General features: G+C 43.9%; 2 protein-coding genes across 6 annotated transcripts in view; one reads left to right on the top strand and one right to left on the bottom strand.

Moving 5' to 3' along the window:
• The window catches only part of Tubgcp4 (tubulin, gamma complex associated protein 4), a 28,659-nt gene extending 4,484 nt beyond the window's left edge, over nt 1-24,175 (top strand). Inside the window, exons 3-20 of one of the 4 annotated variants that reach the window (XR_001174799.1) lie at nt 1,774-1,801; nt 2,406-2,459; nt 2,808-2,864; nt 4,743-4,822; nt 7,833-8,034; nt 8,701-8,866; nt 9,029-9,153; nt 10,411-10,461; nt 11,617-11,722; nt 13,468-13,575; nt 14,736-14,877; nt 16,043-16,220; nt 17,120-17,254; nt 18,103-18,219; nt 18,740-18,879; nt 19,428-19,628; nt 19,955-20,024; nt 23,315-24,175. Coding sequence is in view for 2 of the 4 variants with exons in the window: in XM_013010106.1 (XP_012865560.1) it covers nt 1,774-1,801; nt 2,406-2,459; nt 2,808-2,864; nt 4,743-4,822; nt 7,833-8,034; nt 8,701-8,866; nt 9,029-9,153; nt 10,411-10,461; nt 11,617-11,722; nt 13,468-13,575; nt 14,736-14,877; nt 16,043-16,220; nt 17,120-17,254; nt 18,103-18,219; nt 18,740-18,879; nt 19,428-19,440 (1,702 nt within the window). In the remaining 2 variants the exon portion in view is untranslated. Of the gene's footprint in view, nt 1-1,773; nt 1,897-2,405; nt 2,460-2,807; nt 2,865-4,742; nt 4,823-7,832; nt 8,035-8,700; nt 8,867-9,028; nt 9,154-10,410; nt 10,462-11,616; nt 11,723-13,467; nt 13,576-14,735; nt 14,878-16,042; nt 16,221-17,119; nt 17,255-18,102; nt 18,220-18,739; nt 18,880-19,427; nt 19,863-19,954; nt 20,909-23,314 lie in introns of those variants that run through there. The other 3 variants (XR_001174798.1, XM_013010106.1, XM_013010108.1) reach the window with 3 other exon arrangements.
• Nucleotides 20,972-24,300, bottom strand: part of Tp53bp1 (tumor protein p53 binding protein 1) — a 66,763-nt gene continuing 63,434 nt past the window's right edge. For both annotated transcript variants that reach the window (XM_013010110.1, XM_013010109.1), the window contains 4 exons: nt 23,125-23,219; nt 22,522-22,721; nt 21,889-22,034; nt 20,972-21,354 (listed from right to left, as the gene is read on the bottom strand). In XM_013010110.1, the coding sequence (XP_012865564.1) occupies nt 21,167-21,354; nt 21,889-22,034; nt 22,522-22,721; nt 23,125-23,219 (629 nt within the window). In that variant the 3' untranslated portion in view covers nt 20,972-21,166. The remainder of the gene's footprint in view (nt 21,355-21,888; nt 22,035-22,521; nt 22,722-23,124; nt 23,220-24,300) is intronic.

Below are 24,300 nucleotides of genomic sequence, written 5' to 3'. Positions count from 1 at the left end.
GGAAGTGGCGCTGTGGCTCAAGTGGTAGAGCGCTAGCCTTGAGCTGAAGAGCTGAGGGACAGCGCCCAGGCCCAGAATTCAGGCCCCACTACCAGACCCAAAAAAAATAAAATAATCCAAGACCAAAAACAAAATCAGGTGGTTGCAAGCCAGTCTGGTGTCTCTGTTTTACCCAGTGTCCATGCTGTGCATACCGTAGCTTGAACTTTATCATCGGGACTACTGGAATCCTTGGCAGCAACCTCTGGCTACACTGTGCCATCTAACCTGAGCCCAACTTCCTACTGCATTTGTTGCTGAATTCTGCTATTCTGTCCTACCACCATCAGAACCTGACCGCCCAGATCAGTATATAGCCAGAGAAGCTGGATGGTCATCTATTGTAGCTTATAGTCAGTGGACTACAGTGAGCTGGATATAGTGGCTCATACCTATGATCCCAGCTCGTCAGGAGGTGGACATCAGGATGATTGTTAGCAAGACCCCATCTCAATCAGTAAGCTGAGCTAGGTGTGGTAGACCTCTCATCCCCACTACTTGGCCAACCTGGGCAAAAATGCAAGAACCTATTAAAATAACTAGCTGGGTACCAGTGGCTACTCGTGTAATACTAGCTCTTGGAAAGCTGAGAATAAGAAGATTGCAGTTTTCAGCCAGCTCAGGCAGAAACATTCACAAGACCCCCTTTTCAGCTCCATGGCTGGGTGCAGTAGCATGCACATCATCCTAAGCTAGGTAGGAGCTAAGATTGGGAGAACCAGGGTTCCAGGCCAGGCAGAAAAGGAGGTAAGCTGGATGCCTAACATACAACTGTCACAAAGCCTGAAATAGGGGGATTGTGGTTCACGTGTGGTCTGGGGCAGGAAATAAGATCCCATCTCAAAAATAATGAAAGCAGGGCTGGAGAGATGACTCAAGGAGTCACATACCTGCCTAACAAGGGTAAAGTCCCGAGTTCAAATCCTAGTACCACTAGAAACAAAGTAGAATACCCGATTGATACCTAACCCTTTAATGACCGTCTCCCAACCTCCCGTGTTGTCTGTCAGACTCATGTTCTTGAGGAATTGCCAAGCCAAGCAGGGGAAGGAATGTTAAGAGGAGACTTGAGGTCATTTTATTTATTTGGTCAGTATTTACCCTCTTCAGAGAACTGTATTAGGAGCTGAGTTGGGAAGATGAGTATAATTCAAGCCATAAGTATAGTTAAAAACAAAGTGGAACCATTAATTCCTAAGGAGATTCTGAAAAGCCTTTGTAGAGAAGAGGTGCTTAAGCTACGTCCTGTAGGAGGTGTTTTTTCTGAATATTGAAGTGTGTATTTGTAATGAGGGCCCAAAGTCCAATGAGATAGAAGCAGAGTATGTCTGGTGAACCATGGAGATATGCAAACAAGACTCTGTAGTTGGAAGCAGTAGGAAACAGTTTTGGTAAAGGCCGGAATGCAGAAGTGATTGTGTGTCACGTAGAGGAACTTGTATATCATTCCAGGGTAAAGGACAGATGCCAAAGGTTTTTGAGCTAAGAAAAAAATTGAGTTAATGAAATGTCTCCACAGACATGGTTGATTGTAATATCTGGGACTGCTTGGAAAATTAAACTTTTAAACACCTTAGAAATGTTTAACTTCAGCTGGGTTTTGCTCTCATTGAAGCACTACTTTCAAATGGCATCATTTCAGCAAAGACAGTAATACTACAAATAAAAGGATAATGTCTCCCTCAGATTTAAGCTTCTGAACTGAGAAGCTGACTTCTTTTTATTCGGTTTCAGGATCACCATCCATCTCAGCAAGGCCAAGGTGGGTTACATGGAATCTACCTTAGGGCTTTCTGCACAGGACTCGATTCAGTTTTGCAGCCCTATCGCCAAGCACTGCTTGATTTGGAGCAAGAGGTGAGAAAGAGGAGATACAGGAAGTAATACTTCTTCTAAGACTGCAAATTCGAGCATGTCTTCAATCTCACATAGCCTTTGATGAGGACAGCTGGTTAAGAATGAGTTATTTTCTATAAGGCTGGTACACACAGGGTCTGTGTGATTGCCCGAGCCTTGACCCACATGCATAGGTCATGGCAAAGAGCCTTTGCAGGGCTGGAACTGTGGCTTAGTGGTAGAGTGCTTGCATGGATTCCTTGGTTCGATTCCTCAGTACCACATAAACAGAAAAAAGCCAGAAGTGGCGCCGTGGCTCAAGTGTTAAGAGTGCTAGCCTTGAGCAAGCAGCTCAGGGACAGTGCCCAGACCCTGACAGTTCAAGCCCCAGGACTGGCAAAAAAAAAAGTCTTTGCCTTTGGTTTCTTTGTCATCTAGAAATCATAAATTGAACTCTGTAGATCCTAAAACTCATCCTTGTCAGTCTCAGTTTTCATACATCCACTTGCTGCTTTTGTGTTTCATTGCAGTTCCTGGCTGACCCTCATCTCCCCATATCACACGTCAATTACTCTTTGGATCAGGTATGCTCTCCCAATAACAAAATGCCTTGGAATCTGTTGTTGTGGTTAGAGCAGTTTTGTCCAGAATTTTTTTGCAATTTATATGCTTTGTTAGGTGCTTAGAGTTCCCATTTAGTTCATGCCTGATGTCTCCAGAGAATGCTGTCCTGTGACTTCAATATTGACAATTACACCAGCCTCTGAAATAGAATCTCCTTCCGGCTGCTACCTTCCAGTCTGCAGCTAACCTAGTCATCAGATTGTATTAGCATTCTAAACCTCCACTGTCCTATTGCATTGTTCAAAAGCAAAGCATTTCATGAGTTTTCTCCTGCGTTTGGTTACATACGTTTTATCTCTGCTTTGCAGTTCCAGCTCCTTTTTCCTTCTGTGACAGTTGTAGTAGAGCAAATTAAGAGTCAAAAGGTAAGAAGTTCCCTTTTTTTGAAATGTTAATGGTGTTGCCTTACATTTTTTTTAGTTTTTTTTGGGGGGTCCGGTCGTGGGGCCTGAACTCTGGGCCTGGGCGCTGTCCCTCAGCTCTTCAGCTCAAGGCTAGCACTCTTGAGCCACAGCGCCACTTCCGGCTTTTTTCTTTTTGCTTATGTGGTGCTGAGGAATCGAACCCAGGGCCTCAGGCAAGCAAGGCAAGTGCTCTACCACTGAGCCACCTTCTCAGCCCCACCTTACATTTTTTTTTTAAAGAGTCTTATTTTTAGCATTCTTTCAACATTCACATGTTTATGCCTAGTGACAGGAGTGCAAAAACAAGATATTGTGCTTTCTCTAAATACCTTGTTCAGAAAGGAGAGGTAATATTAATAGATGCACTCAGAAAATATTGCCGAGGTAGGATTGAATACTGTTTGTTAAGGAGAGCAGTTTGTAGTAAAAGTTTAAATTGATAAGAATCTTGAAGAGAAGCAGAAAGTTAATGATTCTTAGAAAAAAGGTAGAGAGTTTATGGGTAAGGTGCTGAGAAAAAATGTAGATGGTTTATGGGTGAGGTGCTGGCAGTTTTCTGAGAATTAGGAAGTCACCGGATGAAACTCAGAAGATTATTAAATATGCTTGTTGACACAAATTTTCATAGTCCCTAATATCAGATTATCTTCTGAGCAGTGAATAAATACTTTAAGATTCACATAAGACAAAGAATCTGCTCTACAGAGAGTTGATCCATATTGGACCAAATGGACAGATGGATTCAACATGCTCAGCTCAGTTCTCCATGTTTTAAGCTCTTCTATTGTGGCTTAGCTTATTATGATATTAACCCTGATCCGTATAAACAGTGGCTAAGCACCTAGTTTGTCACACTGCCACCTTTTAAACATTCTGCTATGTTTGTTATGCAGAAGCAGCAGTAAAGAGGTGCTTTGTTGCCTCAGAGCTGATTCCTCTCATTGCACTACCGTGTCCAGCTTTCAGTGTGCACTAATGCTTTCCATAGATAATTATACTCAGTCCTCCAGCAAATTAAATGTTAGAAATGTTAAGGAATGTGCCCAGTGTCATGCAGGTGCATGTCAACGGTGGGCACAGACCCAGGTCTGACCCCAGAGAAGGTGCTCTTAACTACTATATTAATCTACCTCCCACTATGGGAGAGGAATTGGGGCACAGGTTAGGGCACAGGGTTCTACAGCTAGCTGTGCATTTCAGTTGACTTTCAGCTTTCATTGGCTAAAGGAAGGAAGTGGAAAATTAAGGCATTACAGATGGGCAAGCCTTCCTTCCTGTAGCCACCTTCCTGAGGGTGGGTGGGGACTGACTATAGACAGGCACAAAGGGATTGCTTTCCGTAGTGTGGGATATTGTAAACCTGGATTATGGTGTTTGTCACACAATGCTATAAATTTGCTAAAAGTTGTTAAGTAACACACGTAAGATACATGATTTTAAGATACATAAATTATACCACAAAGTGATTAGTTGAAAGAAAAAAAAAAGGACATGGAGACAGTGATTTACCTCTTATAAGTAATCTTTGCTGGGCCTTGGCTTTGGGATTCCAACTCTACATGGCTGATTTCTTCAGTGAACCAGGTCTCAAACTTCTCTGTGCATAGAATCGCCCTTGCAGTGTGTTGGAACTCAGCTTTTTGCATTTCTATCAAAACCACAAGTAATGCTGACCATGCTGCAGGTGATAATCTGCTTCTGAGAGGTAGAAATTTTATGTAAGTGTTTCCCCATTCCCTACTGGACCTCTGAGCAGTTGAGCCCTCTTGGATGAGGATAGAATGTGTTTGTCTTACATGATTAAAATGCAATCCATTTGACAAGCTGTATTTTCCACAGATTCATGGTTGTCAAATCCTGGAAACAGTCTACAAACACAGCTGCGGTGGTTTGCCTCCTGTTCGAAGTGCACTAGAAAAGTAAGCAGTGGCTTTATTAGGGATTGTAGATTTATTAGAAAAGTCATGATGACTTCTTGTGTTTTGTTTGCAGGTCATCTCAGGTTTTCTTCTGCCACCAGCTATGACCAGGGTAGAAAAGGAGTCAGTGTAACCCTTACAATGCCTCAGGCATTGAGAAGTGAGTTTTGTAAAGTGAAGAATCAAAAGACAAGATTTAGCAAGATTCACATTATGATCCTTCACATCATGTGCAGGATCTGGGTTCAATTCCCAGTCTCTCTCTCTCTCCCTCCCTCTCTCTCTCTCTCTCTCTCTCTCACACACACACACGATTAAATGCTGCCCATTTGACCTTTCTGTTCTTTTTTTTTTATTTTATTTATTTGGTCCGGTCATGGGGCCTGAACTTGGCCTGGCGCTGTCCCTCAGCTCTTCAGCTCAAGGCTAGCGCTCTACCACTTGAGCCACAGCGCCACTTCCAGCTTTTTTCTTTTTGCTTATGTGGTGCTGAGGAAGTGCGTGCAAGGCAAGCGCTCTACCACTAGGCCACCTTCCCAGCCCTCTTTTTTTAAAAGGTCAGTGTGACATATTGCAAAATTGAAACAGATGGTCTCTGAAGCGCTTTAAACACTTACACTATACAAGTCAACCTTCAGAACAGCTTATTATACTTAGGTGTAGATATATAATCTTACATAGATATATGATAGATGCTTTTTAAAAGATTTTTTTGTTGGTTATGGGGCTTGAACTCTGGGCCTGGGCACTGGTCCTTGAGCTCTTTAGATCAAGGCTAGCACTCTACCACTTGAGCCACAGCGCCACTTAGGTTTTCTGGTGATTAATTGGAGAGAAGAGTCTCAGACTTTCCTTCCTGCCTGGGCTGGTTTCAAATGGTGATATTCAGCTCTCAGCCTCCTGAGTGGCTAGGGTTACAAGCGTGAGCCACTGTTCTATACATGTATCTTATAGTGTGCAATGCTAGAAATTCAATCCAGGACCCTACATGATAAACATATTTGTTACATCTTTTCAGGAGCTCAGATTTTCTCCAGAGCACATACTCTAACATATAAAAACATAAATGACTTAGCATTTGATATTTTTACTTCTTTTTTTAGTGGTGCTGGGGCTTGAACTCTGGTCTCATGCTTCCTAAGCCCCAGCACTTGAGCCTCCCCTTAAGCCCCAATTTTACAATTTTTATTTTATTGTAAAGGTGATGTTCAGAGGGGTTACAATTATATAAGTAAGGTAATGAGTACCTTTCTTGAACAGTATTACTCCCTCCCTCATTTTTTCCCACTTTCCCTCCACGCTGGCAATTTTTTTTTAATTTGGTGCCATTACTGACCTCTGCTTAAGTGCTGTCCTTATTTGCTCAAGGCTAATGCTGTGCCTCCCACTTGAGGCCTACAGCTCCCTTCTGGCTTTCTGACGGCTAATTGGAGAAGAGTCTCACAGGCTTTCCAGCCTGCTCTGGCTTCAAACTGTAATCCTCAGATCTCAGCCTCATAAGTAGTTAGGATTACAGGCGAGAGCCACTGGCAATGTTTTATCTCTGAGGTAGGGTCTCACTTAATGTCTGGGCAGCCTAGGCTACAGACTTCTCCACATCGATAGAGATGACAGGTACACATCTCTATGCCAGCCATGATGCTTACCTGTAGCTGGGATAACAGGTGCCCGCGTCAGACCCAACCACAGGATGAGATGAACTTGTATGCCTGAACTAGCCTCAAACCACAATCCTCGGATTTCTGCCTCCCAAGTAGGTAGGATTACAGGTTTGAGCTATCATTTCCTGCCTTGATTTTTTTGTTAGAAAAGAGAGATTCTAGTTAGTTAGTATACAATAAGCAGTAGATTCAAACTCTTGTTTCTTTTCCTATCAACTCTACTTTTGAAAATTTCAATCTTAAAAAGAAGTTGTAATAGAAGCTATAAAATACTTGTGCATCTTGGGGTTTCACAAGTTACCATTTTGCCACATTTTTTCATTTTTTTTTCTGTACATATCTAAGTGGTACACATATACACATAGACATGCCCCAGACATGGTTGTTGAGGGGCAAAAAAAAAAAAAGAAAATGGTTGTTGATGTCATAACAGTCTTTGCCCTATACAACTTCAATACTGTATTTCACCCAAAATTAACATGAATTCAGTAATATACTATTCTAGAGTATATCCAGATTTTCCCAGTTCCCTTAAAGACCAATGTACCTGATTTCCCCCCAATAGAAAATCCAGTTGATGCTTATATACCGCATTTGGTTTTTTTGTTTTTGTTTTTGGTCCAGTCGTGGGGCCTGAACTCTGGGACTGGGCGCTGTCACTCAGCTCTTCAGCTCAAGGCTAGCGCTCTACCACTTGAGCCACAGTGCCACATCTGTTTTTTTTTTTTTCCTGCTTATGTGGTGCTGAGGAATCAAACCCAGGGCCTCATGCATGCAAGGCAAGTGCTCTGCCACTGAGCCACCTTCCCAGCCCCTGCATTTTATTTTAGTTACTGCACTTAGTTGCATAATACATTTTCATGTCTACTTGGCCTCATGTTAAATCTTCTGACACCAAAAAGAACAAATTTACAGCCAGGTGTCAGTGGCTTATACTTGTAATCCTAGCTGAGGCTAAGATCTGAAGATCACAGTTCAAAGCCAGCCTGAGCAGGAAAGTTTGTGAGACTCTTATTTCCAGTTAACTACCCCCCCCCCAAAAAAAAAATGCTGGAAATGGAACCGTGGCTCAAGTGGTAGAGCACTAGCCTTGGGCACAAAAGCTCAGGGACAGCTCATTCAAGTCCCAGAACCAACATAAGAAAAAACATCTCTGAACTTTACTGAACAGTTCAGACAAGTACATAGGTTGTCCGATCATGAGCAGTAAAAACAATTCTTTTTAACTCACTTCCTCTGTGAGTCACTTCCAATGTGACTCACGCTCAGTCAGAGCAGCAGAGCGCATGAGCACTATAGCCTGGTCTGGGCGTGCACTCCCCAGGATCTTCCTTCCCTCTCCTCTCCAGAATCCTGGCCGTGTGTCATGGGGTCATGTATAAACAGCTCTCAGCCTGGATGTTGCACGGTCTCCTCTTGGACCAGCATGAAGAGTTCTTCATCAAGCAGGGTCCCTCTTCAGGCAATATCAGTGCCCAGCCAGAAGAGGACGAAGAGGATCTGGGTATTGGAGGACTGACAGGAAAACAACTAAGAGAACTCCAAGACTTGGTGAGAGCACATAAGTCCCACATGATCCTACCAGGAGGCACGGCAGTCCACAACTTCGTAGTCAGTTGATCCCTCCTCAGCTCCTAGCCAAGGTACCTCCTACAGTTTGTTTGCAACACTGCGGTTTGAACTCAGAGCCTTTTGCTTTCTAGACTGGCCCTCTTCCTCTTGAACCATGCTTCCATCCCTGTTTATTTTGGAGATGAAATTTAGCTAGGACCACCCTCAAACCTTGATCCTCTGATCTGAACCTCCTGAGTGTAACTAGTATTACAAGTATGAGCCACCAGTGCTTTGCTTTCTTTTTAGTATGCAATGACAAAATAGAAAATGATTATGAAGCCAAGTACTGGTGGCTCACACCTGTAATCAGCCTAGGCAGAAAAGGCCATGAGACACATCTCCAATTAACCAGAAAAAAAAACCAGAAGTATAGGTGTGGTTCAAGCGGTAGAACTCCAGCCTGGAGCAGAAAAGTTAGTAATAGCATTAGGTCCCGAGTTAAAAGCACAGTACCAGTGTGCACATGCGCACATGTAATTACACATGTAATCTTGTCTCTGCAAGTAGTTACCCAATAGTTTTTAAACATGATGTGGTGATTTAAGGATTGTGCGTAAGTGCAAATCTCCTTTTCATCATCTCCGATGTCATTTCCTTGACTAGCGTCTGATTGAAGAGGAAAACATGCTGGCCCCTTCTCTGAAGCAGTTTTCCCTGCGGGTGGAGATTCTGCCATCCTACATTCCAGTGAGGGTTGCTGAAAAAATTCTCTTCGTTGGAGAATCTGTCCAGATGTTTGAGAATCAAAATGTGAACCTCACTAGAAAAGGTAGGATTCTCCTTGCCTCGTACATGGCTCTTGGTAAGCTCCTGTGGCCTACAGCCTGCCTGGTACCGAGCAGCTGGAGGGTAGTCCTGACGGCTGCCTTCTCCAGAGCCCTTGCTGTCCCAACTGCCCTTCCTCCTCCGACTGCACTGTCCTGTGCTGCAGGATCCATTTTGAAGAACCAGGAGGACACATTTGCAGCAGAGCTGCACCGGCTCAAGCAGCAGCCTCTCTTCAGCCTGGTCGACTTTGAGCAGGTGGTGGATCGTATTCGTAGTACTGTAGCTGAGGTTTGTCTTTTTTTTTTTTTTTTTTTTTTGGGTCTGGTCGTGGGGCCTGAACTCTGGGCCTGGGCACTGTCCCTCAGCTCTTCAGCTCAAGGCTAGCGCGCTACCACTTGAGCCACAGCGCCACTTCCAGCTTTTTGCTTATGTGGTGCTGAGGAATGAAACCCAGGGCCTCAGGCATGCAAGGCAAGCGCTCTTCCTCTGAGCCACCTTCCCAGCCCCTGAGGTTTGTCTTTTTGTCTTACAGTGTTTCAGACAGAAAATATGTTGGGTCCTCAAGAAATTGACTTTCCTTTCTTTTTAACCCAGTTTACAGCTTAGCTTGAACATAATTGAAGGCAAGAAAAAAATAAAAGCTCTGTTTTAAAAAGAGGCAAAACTGGCTGGGCGCTGTACCAATGGCTTACTCTTGTAATCCTAGTTGCTCAGGAGGCTGAGATCTGAGGATCACAATTCAAAGCCAGCCCAGGCAGGAAAGTCTGTTAGATTCTTATCTTCACTGAAGCACTAGAAAATCAAAGTGAAGCTCTGGCTCAAGTGATAGAGTGCTAGCCTTGAACAAAAGAGCTCATGGACAGCGCCCAGGCCCAGAGTTGAAGCCCAGGGACCAACATTTAAAAAAAAAAAAAAGAGATCACCTCACCTCTGTATGTATACAACCTGGCTCAGCCTCTCTTCCAAAGAGGCTGGTGTCGTCATCTCTTCTCATTGACTCTATTTCTGCCTTTTGAATATATAATTCACAGAAGAAAATGCACTTTTGAAATTTTGAAATGAATATATTGTTACATACTGTTTCCAATTTGCAAAGATGAAAAGCAAAAAACTGGATTTTGGGATCGGGGATGTAGCTCAGTTGGGAGAGCAAACACTTGCCCATCATCCACAAGGTCCTGGATTTATTTCCCACCATTGCCCCAGACACAAATAGAATGAAGCTCAGACTCAGGTTAATTATTTTATTTTTTTCTTACCAGTCTTGGGGCTTGAACTCTGGGCCTGGACGCTGTCCCTGAGCTCCTTTAGCTCAAGGCTAGTGTTCTACCACTTGAGCCACAGTGCCACTTCTATTTTTCTGTTATTTATTAGAGATAAGAGTCTCACAGACTTTCCTGTTTGGGCTAGCTTTGAACCATGATCCTTAGATCTCAGTCTCCCGACTTGGATTACAGATGTGAGCCACCGGTGCCCAGCTCTGGTTATTTTTTAACTGCTGGGTTTGTCCTGTAATCAACTTTTTTGTTGTTGTTCTTGCCGTAGCATCTCTGGAAGCTGATGGTGGAAGAGTCAGATTTACTGGGTCAACTGAAGGTAATAATTTAGATATCCTTTAAGCCTTAAAATGATACTGGGTGGGTAGTGACTTACATTCTTGGGTTTTTTGGTTCTTTTGGTCATGGTCTTTGAACTCTAGGTCTGGGCACTGTCCCTGAGCTCTTCAGCTCAAGGCTAATGCTCTACCACTTGAGCCACAGTGCCACTTTGGGCCTTTTCTGTTTATGTGGTGCTGAGGAATCGAACCCAGGGCGTCATGCATGTGAGGCAAGCGCTCTACTGCTGTGCCACCTTCCCAGCCCATGACTTACATTCTTTTTTTTTTTTTTTTTGCCAGTCATGGGGCCTGAGATCTGGGCCTGAGCGTTGTCCCTCAGCTCTTCAGCTCAAGGCTAGCACTCTACCACTTGAGCCACAGTGCCACTTCTGGCTTTTTCTGCTTATGTGGTGCTGAGGAATCGAACCCAGGGCCTCATGCATGCAAGGCAAGCGCTCTACCACTGAGCCACCTTCCCAGCCCCATGACTTACATTCTTTAACTGAAAACATTGGTTGTTTATACCCAGACTTCCACAGTGGACTCATTGCTCTTAACGCTGATGAAAACTGTCATGGGTATTTGGAGCTCCAGCCAAGGGTTGGTGAAAGAATGTACTGAGACAAAAAACAAAACCAAACCAGGATGCCAGTATGACAGACGCATGTTCAGGGAAGCAGAGCATAATGCTGCTGTTGCTACTGCTCCACTGCTCTTGATGAAGAGACAGGTTTCTATGGGGTTAGTACAGATTCTATTCTATTGGCCATTTCTCTTTTTGTACACCATTTTGACTGGCCATCTCTTTCTTGGACCATGCTTCAGATTTTGAGCTTGGGTTTGCGCACCTGGCTCTCAGGTCTGCATCCCATAGGGCCTGTCTGGTGGGCTTGGCTAGCTTCCATTCCCCCTGAACCTTGCTGTTTCTCTGTCCATCCCATCCCCTTAAACGGGCCTCCTACACAGCAGCTGTACTGTCTCTGGTGTAGTGTTCAAACAGGAATGAGTCCTGCTTATGAGAAACTGCTGAAAATGCCAGTTTGAAATGCCTCTGCCTATATCCTTCAGACTGAGAAGATTGGGAAATTCTATGTGAAACTGTCAGGACCTCTGACCTTGCTTTGCAGAATTAAAAATGGAAATTCTTTCCGCAGATCATTAAAGACTTTTACCTTTTGGGACGAGGAGAACTGTTTCAGGCCTTCATTGACACAGCTCAGCACATGTTGAAGACACCACCTGCCGCAGTCACTGAGCATGGTAATTGCTTGTGGCCCTGAGACCCTGTGGGGTGTTTGCCTAGTGCTGCTGTTTTAGGCTGCTCCATAGATGAGCAGCCTGGGGGCACAGTGCTCCAAAAGATGGGAGAGCCTCTCAGGGCAGCTCACTTTAGCACTCTGACCCTTCCTGGAAGAGCTGGTACTGTAGACCTTCAGCCCAGGTATTTTATTGGTTTATACTGTCATAATGGTGCATATTGTGATTTATTGTGACTTGTAGTGTTGTACTGGAACTCTTTAGGTTCTGAATCAGGGCAGTGTGGCATGGGCTGGTCTAGTTAGAGAGGGAGAATCTGCTCTTTTCTGGAATTTCAGCAACATGGGCTATGACTAGTGTGGCTTGAACTATCAGTGTCTTCGTTCTTCCTCTTCCTGTATCTTGGGTCTGAGTGTTGTCCCAAGACCTCAGAAAAACATACCCTCCAGTGGTCTCATCAGGAGCAGAGAGTTCCAAGGGAACCTAGGTAGTAACATACCTATCAGTGTAAGAAGGTTAAACACAAGGAAATGACCAGCTCAGTCAACTGTCCACTGTTTGACCATTGGCTGTTTCCCATTCAGACTACATAAAGAGAGCTGGGTAATGGTCAGAGCCAAAATCAAAGAAAAAGAAAATAATCCAGGAAGAAAAAAGAAGGTTCTTGTTTTTCTAGCTTAATAATAGACACCTACTATAGTAACATTATTTTTTTGGTTGCAGCTATCACAAAACCCAGTTCAGATTCACTTAAGCAAGGCCAATAAAAAGGGGAGATTGTCAATTCTCCTAACTAAAAGGTTAGAGGCACTGGCTTTATGCAAGGTTTGATCTGATAGCTCACATGATGCTGTAATACTTGGTCTCTCCCTGTCTTCACTCTTTGCCTTTCTTCTCAGATTCTGGTTTGGAGTGTTAGCAACATACCAAGGTTACATCTGAACTATGTTTCTGTTTTATCTTGTGATTTTTTTAAATTGTACAAAGAGGTTTCAGTTGACATCAGATTATGAATACAGTGCATCACCCTCCCATCATTCTCCCCATTTACCGCCCCCTCCCCCGCTCAAGACCTACAGCCAACATCACAACAAATGGAAAAAACTAAAACCATTTCCTCTAGAATCAAGAACAAAACAAGGATGTCCATTCTCCAGGCCTGAGCACTATCCCTGAGCTGCTTTTTGCTCAAGGCTAGCACTCTTAACCTGGGGCTTCGTGTATGCTAGACAAGCCATATTCCCAGCCCCTCCTCTCTTTTTTAATACAAAACTAGAATTCCTAGCTAGAGCAATAAGGCAAGAAAAAGACATAAAGAGGTCCAAACAGGGAAGGAAGAAACCATAAACTATTCCTCTTTGCAGATGATCTTACTTAGAGGCCTCAGAGACTCTATCAAATACCTAGAGCTGATACATGCCTATGGGAAAGTAGCTGGATATAAAATCAACTCATTATCGTTAAAACAGCTGAACTCATTGAAAATCTGAACACTGCCTCTGGATTGGCGGTTTCTAGCCCTATCACTAAATAAAACTGCGTAACAGACTACTCCCATCTGATCATGTGTGGCTCACCTGTCTACCCAAGACCATGTTGCCATCACCCCTGGAACTTCAGGAATTCTTTGAAGGAGGCTGTTAACCAGCAAGAAAGGAAGAGGGACGAATGGTAGTCAGGCAAAAGTTAGTATGTCCCGTGCACCCTACTATTAGCTTTCATATTAGCCTGTGTGTTTTTTCTTACAGATGTAAATGTGGCCTTTCAACAGTCCGCACACAAGGTGCTGCTGGATGATGACAACTTGCTCCCTCTGCTGCACTTGACAATTGAGTATCATGGAAAGGAACACAAAGGTTTGCTATTTCTGCCTCCCTTAAGGCTTCATCTGTTTACTGTCTCTGCTTCCATCCCCCTTCAGAACTATGAAGGTACCATGAAGGTAGTAGCTCACGGGCCTTAGAAACTACCCAGTACAGTGGTCTTAATTTCATGAGGGAGAAAGGAAAGTTACTAAATCTAGAAAGGTTAAGTGAGATCATATTGATAATTTTGTTTTCAATGTTTTTTTTTAAGCTGCCAGAATGGTCCCTGATACTTACTTCCATCCTCCATAGTTTTTTGTTGTTTTTTTTGTTGTTGGTTGTGGGGCCTGAACTCTGGGCCTGGGCGCTGTCCCTCAGCTCTTCAGCTCAAGGCTAGTGCTCTACCACTTGAGCCACAGCTCCACCTCTGGCCTTTTCTTTTCTTTTCTTTTTCTTTTTTTGGGTCCAGTCGTGGGGCCTGAACTCTGGGCCTGGGCGCTGTCCCTCAGCTCTTCAGCTCAAGGCTAGTGCTCTACCACTTGAGCCACAGCTCCACCTCTGGCCTTTTCTTTTCTTTTCTTTTTCTTTTTTTGGGTCCAGTCGTGGGGCCTGAACTCTGGGCCTGGGCGCTGTCCCTCAGCTCAAGGCTAGCGCTCTACCACTTGAGCCTCAGCACCACTTCAGGCTTTTTCTGTTTATGTGGTGCTGAGGAATCGAACCCAGGGCCTCATGCATGCAAGGCAAGCTCTCTACCACTGAGCCACCTTCCCAGCCCTAGTTTTTTGTTGTTAAAACAGGTCCTGGGGATTGAACTCTTGGCCTGGGCAGTCCCTGAGCTGCTTTTGTTCAAAGCTAGCCACAGCTCTACTTCTGGCTTTATCTGTGATTAATTGGAGGTAAGAGTCTCATGAACTTAGCTGTCCAGGCTTGGGCTTTGAACCTCAACCTTCAGATCTCAGCCTCCTAAGTAGCTGGGATACAGGTGTGATTCACTGGTGCTCAGCTTCCAGGTTTTAAATTGAAAGATAAAAGCATCTCTAGAAGGCCTTCCAAGAGAGCCTCTCTCCTAGGTTTCCTTGCTTCTCTGCATTTGCATCTGTTCTATGCTCTGCCACTGTCAACTCCATGAAACTATCTTGTGAATGCCATTCTGTTGGCTCTCTGGACTACTAAAGTTGGGATTTCTTCCTTTCCTTCTTCATCAAACATAGGAGATGCTACTCAGACAAGAGAAGGCCCTTCTCGAGAAACCTCCCCCCGGGAAGCTCCTGCATCTGGCTGGGCAGCTCTAGGTCTTTCCTACAAAGTACAGTGGCCTCTACACATACTCTTCACCCCAGCTGTCCTAGAAAAGTGAGTATTTGTTTCTCATAAGTGTCACCACCTGACTTCCAAGGGAAGCCATTTACAGAAAGTAGCAAGAAGCCAACCAACAAGTTTTAACACTTTTTATTCATTTGGCTTCGTTTCTTATTTGACACCAGGTCTCACAAAACCCTCCAGGCTGGCCTCTGACATCCATGTTCTAGGACTATTCTAGTGTGTGTCACTGCACCCAGCTCACTATGTTTTAAATAGTTGTACAAAGCCAAGATTCAGGCATATAGCTACTTACACCAATTCTTTTTTTTTTTTGGGGGGGAGGGAGGGTCCAGTCGTGGGGCCTGAACTCTGGGCCTGGGCACTGTCCCTCAGCTTTTCAGCTCAAGGCTAGTGCTCTACCACTTGAGCCACAGCGCCGCTTCCGGCTTTTTTCTTTTTGCTTATGTGGTGCTGAGGAATCGAACCCAGGGCCTTGAGCATGCAAGGCAAGCGCTCTACCACTGAGCCACCTTCCCAGCCCAAACCAATTCTTTTTTAAATTTGCCAAATAAGACATGTGTCTTCTCGGAATCCTAATCCTTGATTCATATCATACTTACCAGTCCATACAAGACTCTCCTGCCTGAACACACACCAGAAAAACACAAACACAACACTGATAATGTCATCTACTGATGTGTCCTCCCTGACCATCTGTGCTCCTCCAGCTCAGATCCCATGTTTCCTTTCCTTTTTCTGTAGTTGTATCATACATACATGCATACATATAGAGAGATCGATATAGATATATATGAGATATACGTTTTGCTATTCTGTTTTACTGTGTAAATCAGCTTCAAGTGAGCGCCAGCTTGAGAGCTCAGGAGGCTAGGATCTGAGGATCGTGGTTCCAAGCGAGCCAGGGCAGAAATGTTGATGAGATTCTTATTTCCAATAAACTTACCAGAAAAGGCCAGAATGGCATTGTGGCTCAAGTGGTAGAGCACTAGCCTTGAGCACAAAGAGCCTCAGGTACAGTGCCCAGCCCTGAGTTCAAGTCCCAAAGACTGGCAAAAGAAAGAAAAGTAGTTTCAGTATATTAGTCCACATCTCTAGCCAGTCTTTCCTGTCACTTTGGGGAGGGTTAGGGGTGTCATGGACCCTAGTTGGGTGGAGTAGGGTTTGTGTCTTGACTAACCTGGTGTGTCTGCCCCAGGTACAATGTTGTTTTTAAGTATTTACTGAGTGTGCGCCGGGCCCAGGCTGAACTGCAGCACTGCTGGGCTGTACAAATGCAGCGCAAGCACCTCAAGTCCAGCCAGACCGACGCCATCAAGTGGCGGCTACGGAACCACATGGCCTTCTTAGTGGACAACCTTCAGTACTATCTGCAGGTATGTTCTAAGGGATGCGCAGAAAGAGGGCTAAGGAGAGGCTGAGGCATGGTTCAGCAGTGGAGCCATGACCAGCAAGTACGAGCCCAGAGTTCACGTCCCAGGACTGTGTGCCTAGGAAATAGGATTAAAGTGGACTTACGTTCTGTGTTCGGCAAAAATGCTGGGGTTTTAGAAAAAGTCAAGATTATTTTGTGGGGCACAATGACTTATATCTATAGTCCTAGGTACTCAGAAGGTAGAGATCAGGAAGATCACAGTTCTTAAGGACAGCCTAGCCTGGACAGGAGTCTCAGGCAATAAGAGGCTGGCCAAGCATTAGCCTGTCATCTCAGGTACACAAATCAGTTAGCTGGCTTAGGCATTAATGCAAAACCATATTAAAAATTAAAGCAAGCGAGGTGCCAGTGGCTCACGCCTGTAATCCTAGCTACTCGGGAGGCTGAGATGTAAGCATCGCGGTTCAAAGCCAGCCTGGGCAGGAATGTCTGTGGGACTCTTATCTCCAATTAATCACCAGAAAACTGGAAGTGGTGCTGTAGCTCAAGTGATGTTGAGCTTTAGAGCCAAGGGAAGCACCCAGGCCCAGAGTTCAAGACCCACAACCAACTAAATAAAGCAAAAAGGGCTGGGACATGGCTCAAGTAGGAGAGCACCTGCCTATCCTGCATAAGGCCCTCAGTTCAAATCCCAGCACTACAAAAAAACAAGCGGACTGGGGCTGTGGTTCAAGGGGTAGAGCACTTCTTGCCAACGCATTGAATTCAGTCATCAGTATTGTCAAAAAACAAAACTTCTGCATGGCTAGGCAGTGTGATTGTTTCTGGTCAGGTTGGAAGTGGCTTTACAGTGCTCAGATTGAAAGGTACTAAAGCATCATTTCTGTAACTGTGTACCAGGTAGATGTTCTGGAGTCTCAGTTCTCACAGTTGCTTCATCAAATCAACTCTACCCGAGACTTTGAAAGCATCCGCCTGGCTCATGACCACTTCCTCAGCAACTTGCTGGCTCAGTCCTTTATCTTGCTGAAACCTGTAAGTAAGGATGCTTGGCTAACAGGATAGGAAACTATTAGCACTGTGTGCTAAATATTTTTATTTAACTTATAAAAGCAAAGTTAAGGGGCTGGGAAGGAGGCTCAAGTGGTAGAGCACTTGCCTTGCATGCCTGAGGCCCTGGGTTCGATTCCCCAGCACTACATAAGCGAAAAGAAAAAAGCCGGAAGTGCCACCCCAAAGGTGCTAGACTTCTGTTTTGACTTTCAGTTTGTGACTCTTGCTATACAAGTTACAGATGCCACTCCAGATGGTTTTGTGAATTGAAAACTGCCCAAACAACTAATTAGACAGTGACCTTGAACAGCCTGCTGCATCCTTGGGGAAAAGGAGAATATCAGAGCAGGTTGTCATCATGAAATCTTTATTGAGTGCTTACTGTATGCAAGGCACTGGGGATTACAGAGGTATAAGTCATGGCTCTGCCCTTAAGGAGCTCACAATCTAGTTGGAGAAATGAAGACATGTACACACAAAGGTCAATAACAACGCAGTTGCCAAGTGAACAACAGTACAGATCCTATGGCAGAGAAGGGGGGTTCACTAAAGGCTACTTGGAAAGTACTCCACCGAGAGCAGGCTTGTTTAAACTGCTATGAAGGAGAAGCTCATCACAGACCCAGGGAAACATACTTATACTCTGAAGATCTAAGAAATGATGACAGTGTGAACAGAGTGGAGGTTTTGTGCAGGAAGAGGGTTATGCGTTTGAGAGCTAGCTGGTCTTGCAGACGGCAGTCAGACAGGGAAAGTCAGCTATCAGACTGTGTCTCCAAATAATTGCACAGGTATCTATTATCCTAATGCCACATCTGTTTACTGGATAGGTATTTCACTGCTTGAATGAAATCCTAGATCTCTGTCACAGTTTTTGTTCGCTGGTCAGCCAGAATCTGGGCCCGCTGGATGAGCGCGGGGCTGCGCAACTGGGCATTCTTGTGAAGGTGAGTCTATCTACTTGGCTAAAGGACAGAGGCAGTTTTGCCTGTAGACAACTCATGATCTTTCCTCTCTCTCAGTCCACTCAAGTATTTCCCCAGTATATATACACACTGAAATTGCAAGATACAAAGATAGGAATGTTAGTACCACTTGATTTTTGAAGTAGATGATTAATGTGCCACCACAATGTCCAAAAACCATTCAGCCCTGAATACTGTGTCCAGCCCACCACGTCCACACAGGCAGGCGGTGCTCCCCACCACATTCCCCCCTCCTCACGTCTCAGCGCTCCCTCTCTCAGTGGGCTGTAACAAAAGCAAGTTCTCTCTGCCCAACCTTAGTACCAGATGCTAAATTCCTGCTAATAAGTAGGGAGTAATTCATTTTATAGGCCTGGTTACTAAGAAGCCATTTTAGGAGCTACTAGAAGGCTGCTTCTATAGCACTCGCTCTACCCTGAGCTGTTGGCATGGAGAGTCAGTGAGTTCATGGATTGACAGCTTGCTTGACTTCTTCCTGTAGGGCTTCAGCCGCCAGTCTTCACTCCTGTTCAAGATTCTCTCCAGTGTTCGCAATCATCAAATCAACTCAGATTTGGCTCAACTACTCTTACGATTAGATTACAACAAATACTATACCCAAGCTGGAGGAACTCTGGGCAGGTAGGGATAGTCATGGGGAAACTGTAGACTTTGGGTATGAGTGTGGAAGGATGGTGGGTTGCCTCTTTATAAAACTCCAGATGACTTTAGCATCTATTCCAAATGCCCTCATAACAAGGTTCAGAGATGATATATGTAAACAAAACACCTTTAATAATTTTAGTGGTTATTTTCTACTAAAAATCATTACCGTAGTAAATGTATACTTAAAACCCTCTTACTTAAGTAAGGCTTTCAGTCTTCTGCCAGTTATACATATTGCTGCCATGCTTAATCTCATTCTGACTTGAACTAGCTATGAAGCCACAGGTGCTGAGTTTTGCTGCTCCCGGGTTTCTTTATGTGTCAGAGGTGATTCTAAACCTTGTAAATCATTAACACTGAGATTCAGTGATTACTTGGTTTCAATCAGTCCCACTCAGAAAAGTACAAGAAAGCCTTCCTTTCTAAGTGATTTCACAGAAGCCAAACTCTTTTGAATGTGTTTTATAAAGCTGTAAAGATGGGGAGGCATGATAAATATTTAATACATCTGTTTTCTTTTATAGTTTTGGGATGTGAACATTTCTGGTTCTTAAACTGAAGTCTCACACCACATTCCCGAGTCTGTAACAGAAGATTCAAAACAAACATCTCAATCTCTAGCAACTCACCAAATGCCTACAGCCTGGTGAGAGTTCTACCTTTTCTCCTAGAAGCCATGCAAGCCATGCAGAAGTACAAATCCTTCCATCACTCCCCAGGGGAAGGTAACGGCTGCTCCTTAGAGAGATTCTTTTTCACCAAGAGAACCTGTGGGTCAGTCAGCTGTCCCTTTGCTGGCTATGCAGGGGCCCTGATCCTTTACAGTGAGACTGCTGTATGCTCATTTTAGGCAATAGCAATTTACCACTCAAAGATGTGAAAGGTACTTCATAAACAGTAGAGATAATGAATTAAATATTTGATTCAGTTTATGAAAAAATAAAATTGTTTATAAATAAGTCAGCCGCTAGATTTTACTTACCAACCAAATAAAGGCTTTCCCTCTGCCCACCAAGAAATTTATATACACACATTATCTTTCCTCCTTCAGAAATGTATGATTGACAGCCTCCACCCACTCTTAAGGATCTTCAAAACTGTGAACCTGAAGAATTTTGCCAGTAAGTTCCAGTTCTTTCAGACTAGTAAAAGGGAAATTCTGTCTACTGCATTTAAGAAAAACTAGAGGTCACACTGGAGCTCCAAATGTCTTATCTTAAATCACAGAAATTGGTATTTCCCTCATGGCCCCCAACTACCCCTGACAATCATTTAAGGTTAACTTCAACATGAAGAAAATAAACAAGATGCAAACTGGAAAAGAATACAGTATTCTGGACTGCTTCTACTCCAGTATGGTCTTCATCTCCACATTTCCTACTACATACATCTTTCATTCCTGCAGCTGCTAATTGCCCATAATGCAGGAGTTGACAAACTGGCCTGCTGTGCATCTTTTAAGTACAACTATATTGAAACTTGGCTTCATTTACCTGTTGTCTATGGTGCTTACTCTTCTCACAACAAAGTTCAGTAGTTGTGGACAGATTGAATACCCACCAAGGCTAAAATAATCACTATTTTGATCTTCACAGAAAGAATGTGTTCTTTACAGAATGAGAAGACATTAGCAGGAATGATGCTAGAGGGGAGATGAGGAACAGCTTCAGCAACCCTGCCTACCATCATACAGTAATAGTAATGACTCCCACTAGTTTATAGTCATTCTCTGCTCATTTTTAGCGATTCGTCCTTTTCCCTTCAGCTCTGAAATTACTAGTCTCCTTACGAATCAGTAGTGGTCCAAAAACTTTAGAGCTCTCCCAACCAACTTTTGGCGCAACTATTCACCTGGGCTCTCACCTGCTTGCAACTGTGTTTTTCAGAAGTATGATATTTTAGGCAGCCTGGGCTAAATTTTAACAAGAATTCCACAGAAGAAAGCTCATTTCTAAATTCTTTCTGCTGGCTATCTCCTAAAATGAACAAGCCTATTGCAAACCTCAGAAGGAAGGTACTATGTTTGTTGTTCTGAGATTAAGCTCAAAGAAACGTGAAGGAATCCCAGTTACTACAACCAAAGAGATTCAACATTTATTTTATCATAAAAGTCCAGCAAATAAAACTATGTACAAGATCCATGCAAAGAATCCAGTTACACACAAGACACAGTTAAAACCTGATTAAAAGACACATTTAAAACCCGGTTAAAGGACAATCTCACAATAATAGCAAGGAATGAAACTGGTAAGACCAAATACCTTCAGTGAGAAACATAATCGTGTTTATATTTTGGATGCTGCTTGAATCCAATTCTCTCCCCAACAATGAGGCACTGGATCACCCACTCTTGTGAGACCACCGGCAGCTGCAACGCTTCAGCACATTTCAGCACCGAGGCTGGACATGACGGGTCCGTCACTACCACATCAAACACTCCTAAAGCAATGTCTGCAAGAAGCAAGAGTCATGTTAGGCCTCCGTTAAAAAGGTGGTTCACACCCATAATCCCCGCTACTCAGGAGGCTCACAGCTGAGGATTGCAGTTCAAAGCCAGCCCGGGCAGGAAAGTCTGTGAGACTATCTCCAGTAAATCACTAAAAAAAAAAACGGAAGTGGCGCTGTGGCTCAAGCGGTAGAGCGCTGGCCTTGAGCTGAAGAGCACAGGGGGCAGCGCCCAGGCCCAGAGTTCAATCCCCATGACTAACCAAAAACAAAAAGGTAGATCCCACTCTCCCCAAACCCTATTTTGTTAAACCCACCACTCCTGCTGCTCACAACCAAAAATGAAAGTTATACACTGGCATTATAGAAATGTTTATGGGACATACCACAGAGAATTAGTAAAGACACGAACAGTCTAGGTACTGTTTTAGCAATAGGAATAAAGTCAGACAACTACCACGACTGAGACTGGGACCACATGGCCTTAAGCTATGGTCCCAGGACATTCCTGGAGCAAGGACATGCATGCTTCCCAGGTACCTTTGTTATGGGCACTTGAATGGTGCTGCTTCACGGAGGCTGCCCCACCAGTCATGAGGATCTCAGACCAGAGCTCCAGGAAATTCTGCTGTTGGTCTGACACCAACAGTACCTTCAGATTGTGGAAAGGATTTTCACGGGGTTGCCTGTGAAGGAGTGAGAAGACCTTAGTGTAGCAGAACATATCCAACAAAGAAAGACCCTTCTACAAAGGACTTGAACACATCTGAATGGTATCAAAACTGAGCCTTGTATTGGGAAAATTGTCCCTGTTCTCTTTTGTGAATCATGTTCCCCGGCTTTCTGAAGCTACTCTTCAGATCTCTGTCCAGGGGCTGAGATCATGCTCCTCAGGTGTTTAATTTTGCTTCAATGCTTTAAAACTTAGGTCGTCTTGCAGGTAGGGAATTCTGAACCTATATAAAAATCCTCCCATATTTTCAAAGGATATCCACCACCATAGAGCTAACTAAACTAGAAATGCTAAAATAGTTTGAAATTGTGATTTAGTCTACTGCAGTCTATTTTCTGGAAATGCTCATGCTGAATTAAATTCTCCTTTCAAATGCTTGCTGTCTCCCTATTTAGCTCTAGATGGTGGTGGAACTGTGGGGCAGGCTCTCAAATACGTACCAATCTAGAATTCTTTGCTCTTCAAGGCTGTAACCAGCTGGCAAGAGATAATTACGGTAGTTCTGGAGCTGGTTGGCATGGCAGCTGTCATGGACCCAGACATGAGACACACACGGAATCCCACTGGCAAGGCACAGGAAGTACTTTCGGGTTCGACAATGCTGATCAGCAATTAGGAGACATTGGTAGGCTGTGTTACACTGAAAGAAAAGGACAGAGCCAGTAGTTCTGGTGATACCTACAGAAACCTAAATAGGAGCAGATCTAAAGAGTTCCAAATGCTAACCAAAATAAGAGTCATATTTCAGTTCTGTCACTGAGAAGCCCAAACTTCCACAGACTATATTCATCTACAGCTTTCTGAGGGCCTAATCCCCAAGTGTCAATGGCCCATGTCATGCTCAGCCTCAGTAATACTGATATAGGAAGTTCCACTAAACATGGAAAATCAAGCTCAAGTAGTCCTAGGTTCTAACTTTTCTTTTTGAATACGATAAAAATTCTACTTCATGCAGCAACAGTTTGACAGGTTCCCTGTTCCTAAAACCCCTGGCTACTTTATCCAGCCCCCAGACCTTTGCTCCATGCACAAACTCCTCTCACCTGGGCTTCATTGAAGTCTTCGAGTATATAGCCAGCTCCTGCACGAAGCTGGGATTCTGTGTACTGCTTGTTGAAAGGTGGAATTTCTAAAAACTCTATGTTTAAAAAAAAGATAGCAAGATAATTATTGAGCTAGTGGATTCCTGTACTACTCTGTATGCCTGTTTATTGTGCCTTTTCTACTCTTCAGCTACCTTCACAGCAGTGTGTCCCCAAAGCCACAAGAGACTTCCCCATGGGTCATAATATCTAATTTGAGACCTAGAAAATGCTACAAGAGAAGGGACAGAGTCAAGTGTGGTGGTACACAACTGCAATCCCAACTGTTCTAGAGGCTGAGGAAGGAGGATCACTTGAGATGACAAGTTCAAGACCAGCACGGGCAACACAGTGAGAATCCATGTTAAAAAAGGAGGATGGAGCAAGAACAGGGAGGCCTGGGCATATGAGAGGTGGAGGTTGCTCTTACACCTAAGAGCAGCAATGTTTCCTGCACTAAGACTGAAGTCAGTCAGGGGCCGTCACAGGAATGGACGTGAAGCTTATTCAAATCTGAATAGCCCTGATCTGGAAATTGGCCTTTCATCGACCCTACAGCTTTTCTGCTGCTTTACACCCATTTCCTCTAGCTCTGCCTTCAAATTCCCACTTGATCAGCATCTTTAACCGCTCCCCCTTACAACTAACCCTTGATAAGAATGTGCAAAGACAGTATGGTTTTAAATTTTCTAACTGATAAGGGAACTATGGTTTTACATTTTAAACTGATTAATCAGAAAATCCTGTTTCAATCTTTTCATGGAAAACTATCTACCTTTGATGATCTTGAAGTACCTCAGGACACTGAACATCAATGACTGCTCTACAGTCTTGAGGGTGAAGTAGAAGGTATGAGAGATGAAGCTGAAGCTGTAATGACCCTAGGCAATTTGAAACTGCTTCTTTTGACCAAATATCTAATTTGAGCTTGTTTTCTGGTCATCTGCTCCTCTCTTATATAAATAACACATTAAAAAAAGAAGAAAAGCAAGACATTAGAGATTTTAATTAATTGTAAGTTCTGGGAAATCAAATTCATTAAATTCATTAAAATCTTATCACAAATAAAAATCCCAACCCAGTGCATAAAGTTGAGTGCCGAGACCCCCTCCCTGCCTCCACCCCTGCGGGTAGAAG

The sequence above is a fragment of the Dipodomys ordii genome, unplaced genomic scaffold, assembly GCF_000151885.1.
Source record: "Dipodomys ordii isolate 6190 unplaced genomic scaffold, Dord_2.0 Scaffold11, whole genome shotgun sequence".
Lineage (NCBI taxonomy): Eukaryota > Metazoa > Chordata > Mammalia > Rodentia > Heteromyidae > Dipodomys > Dipodomys ordii.
This window is presented reverse-complemented; position numbering and strand designations above follow the sequence as displayed.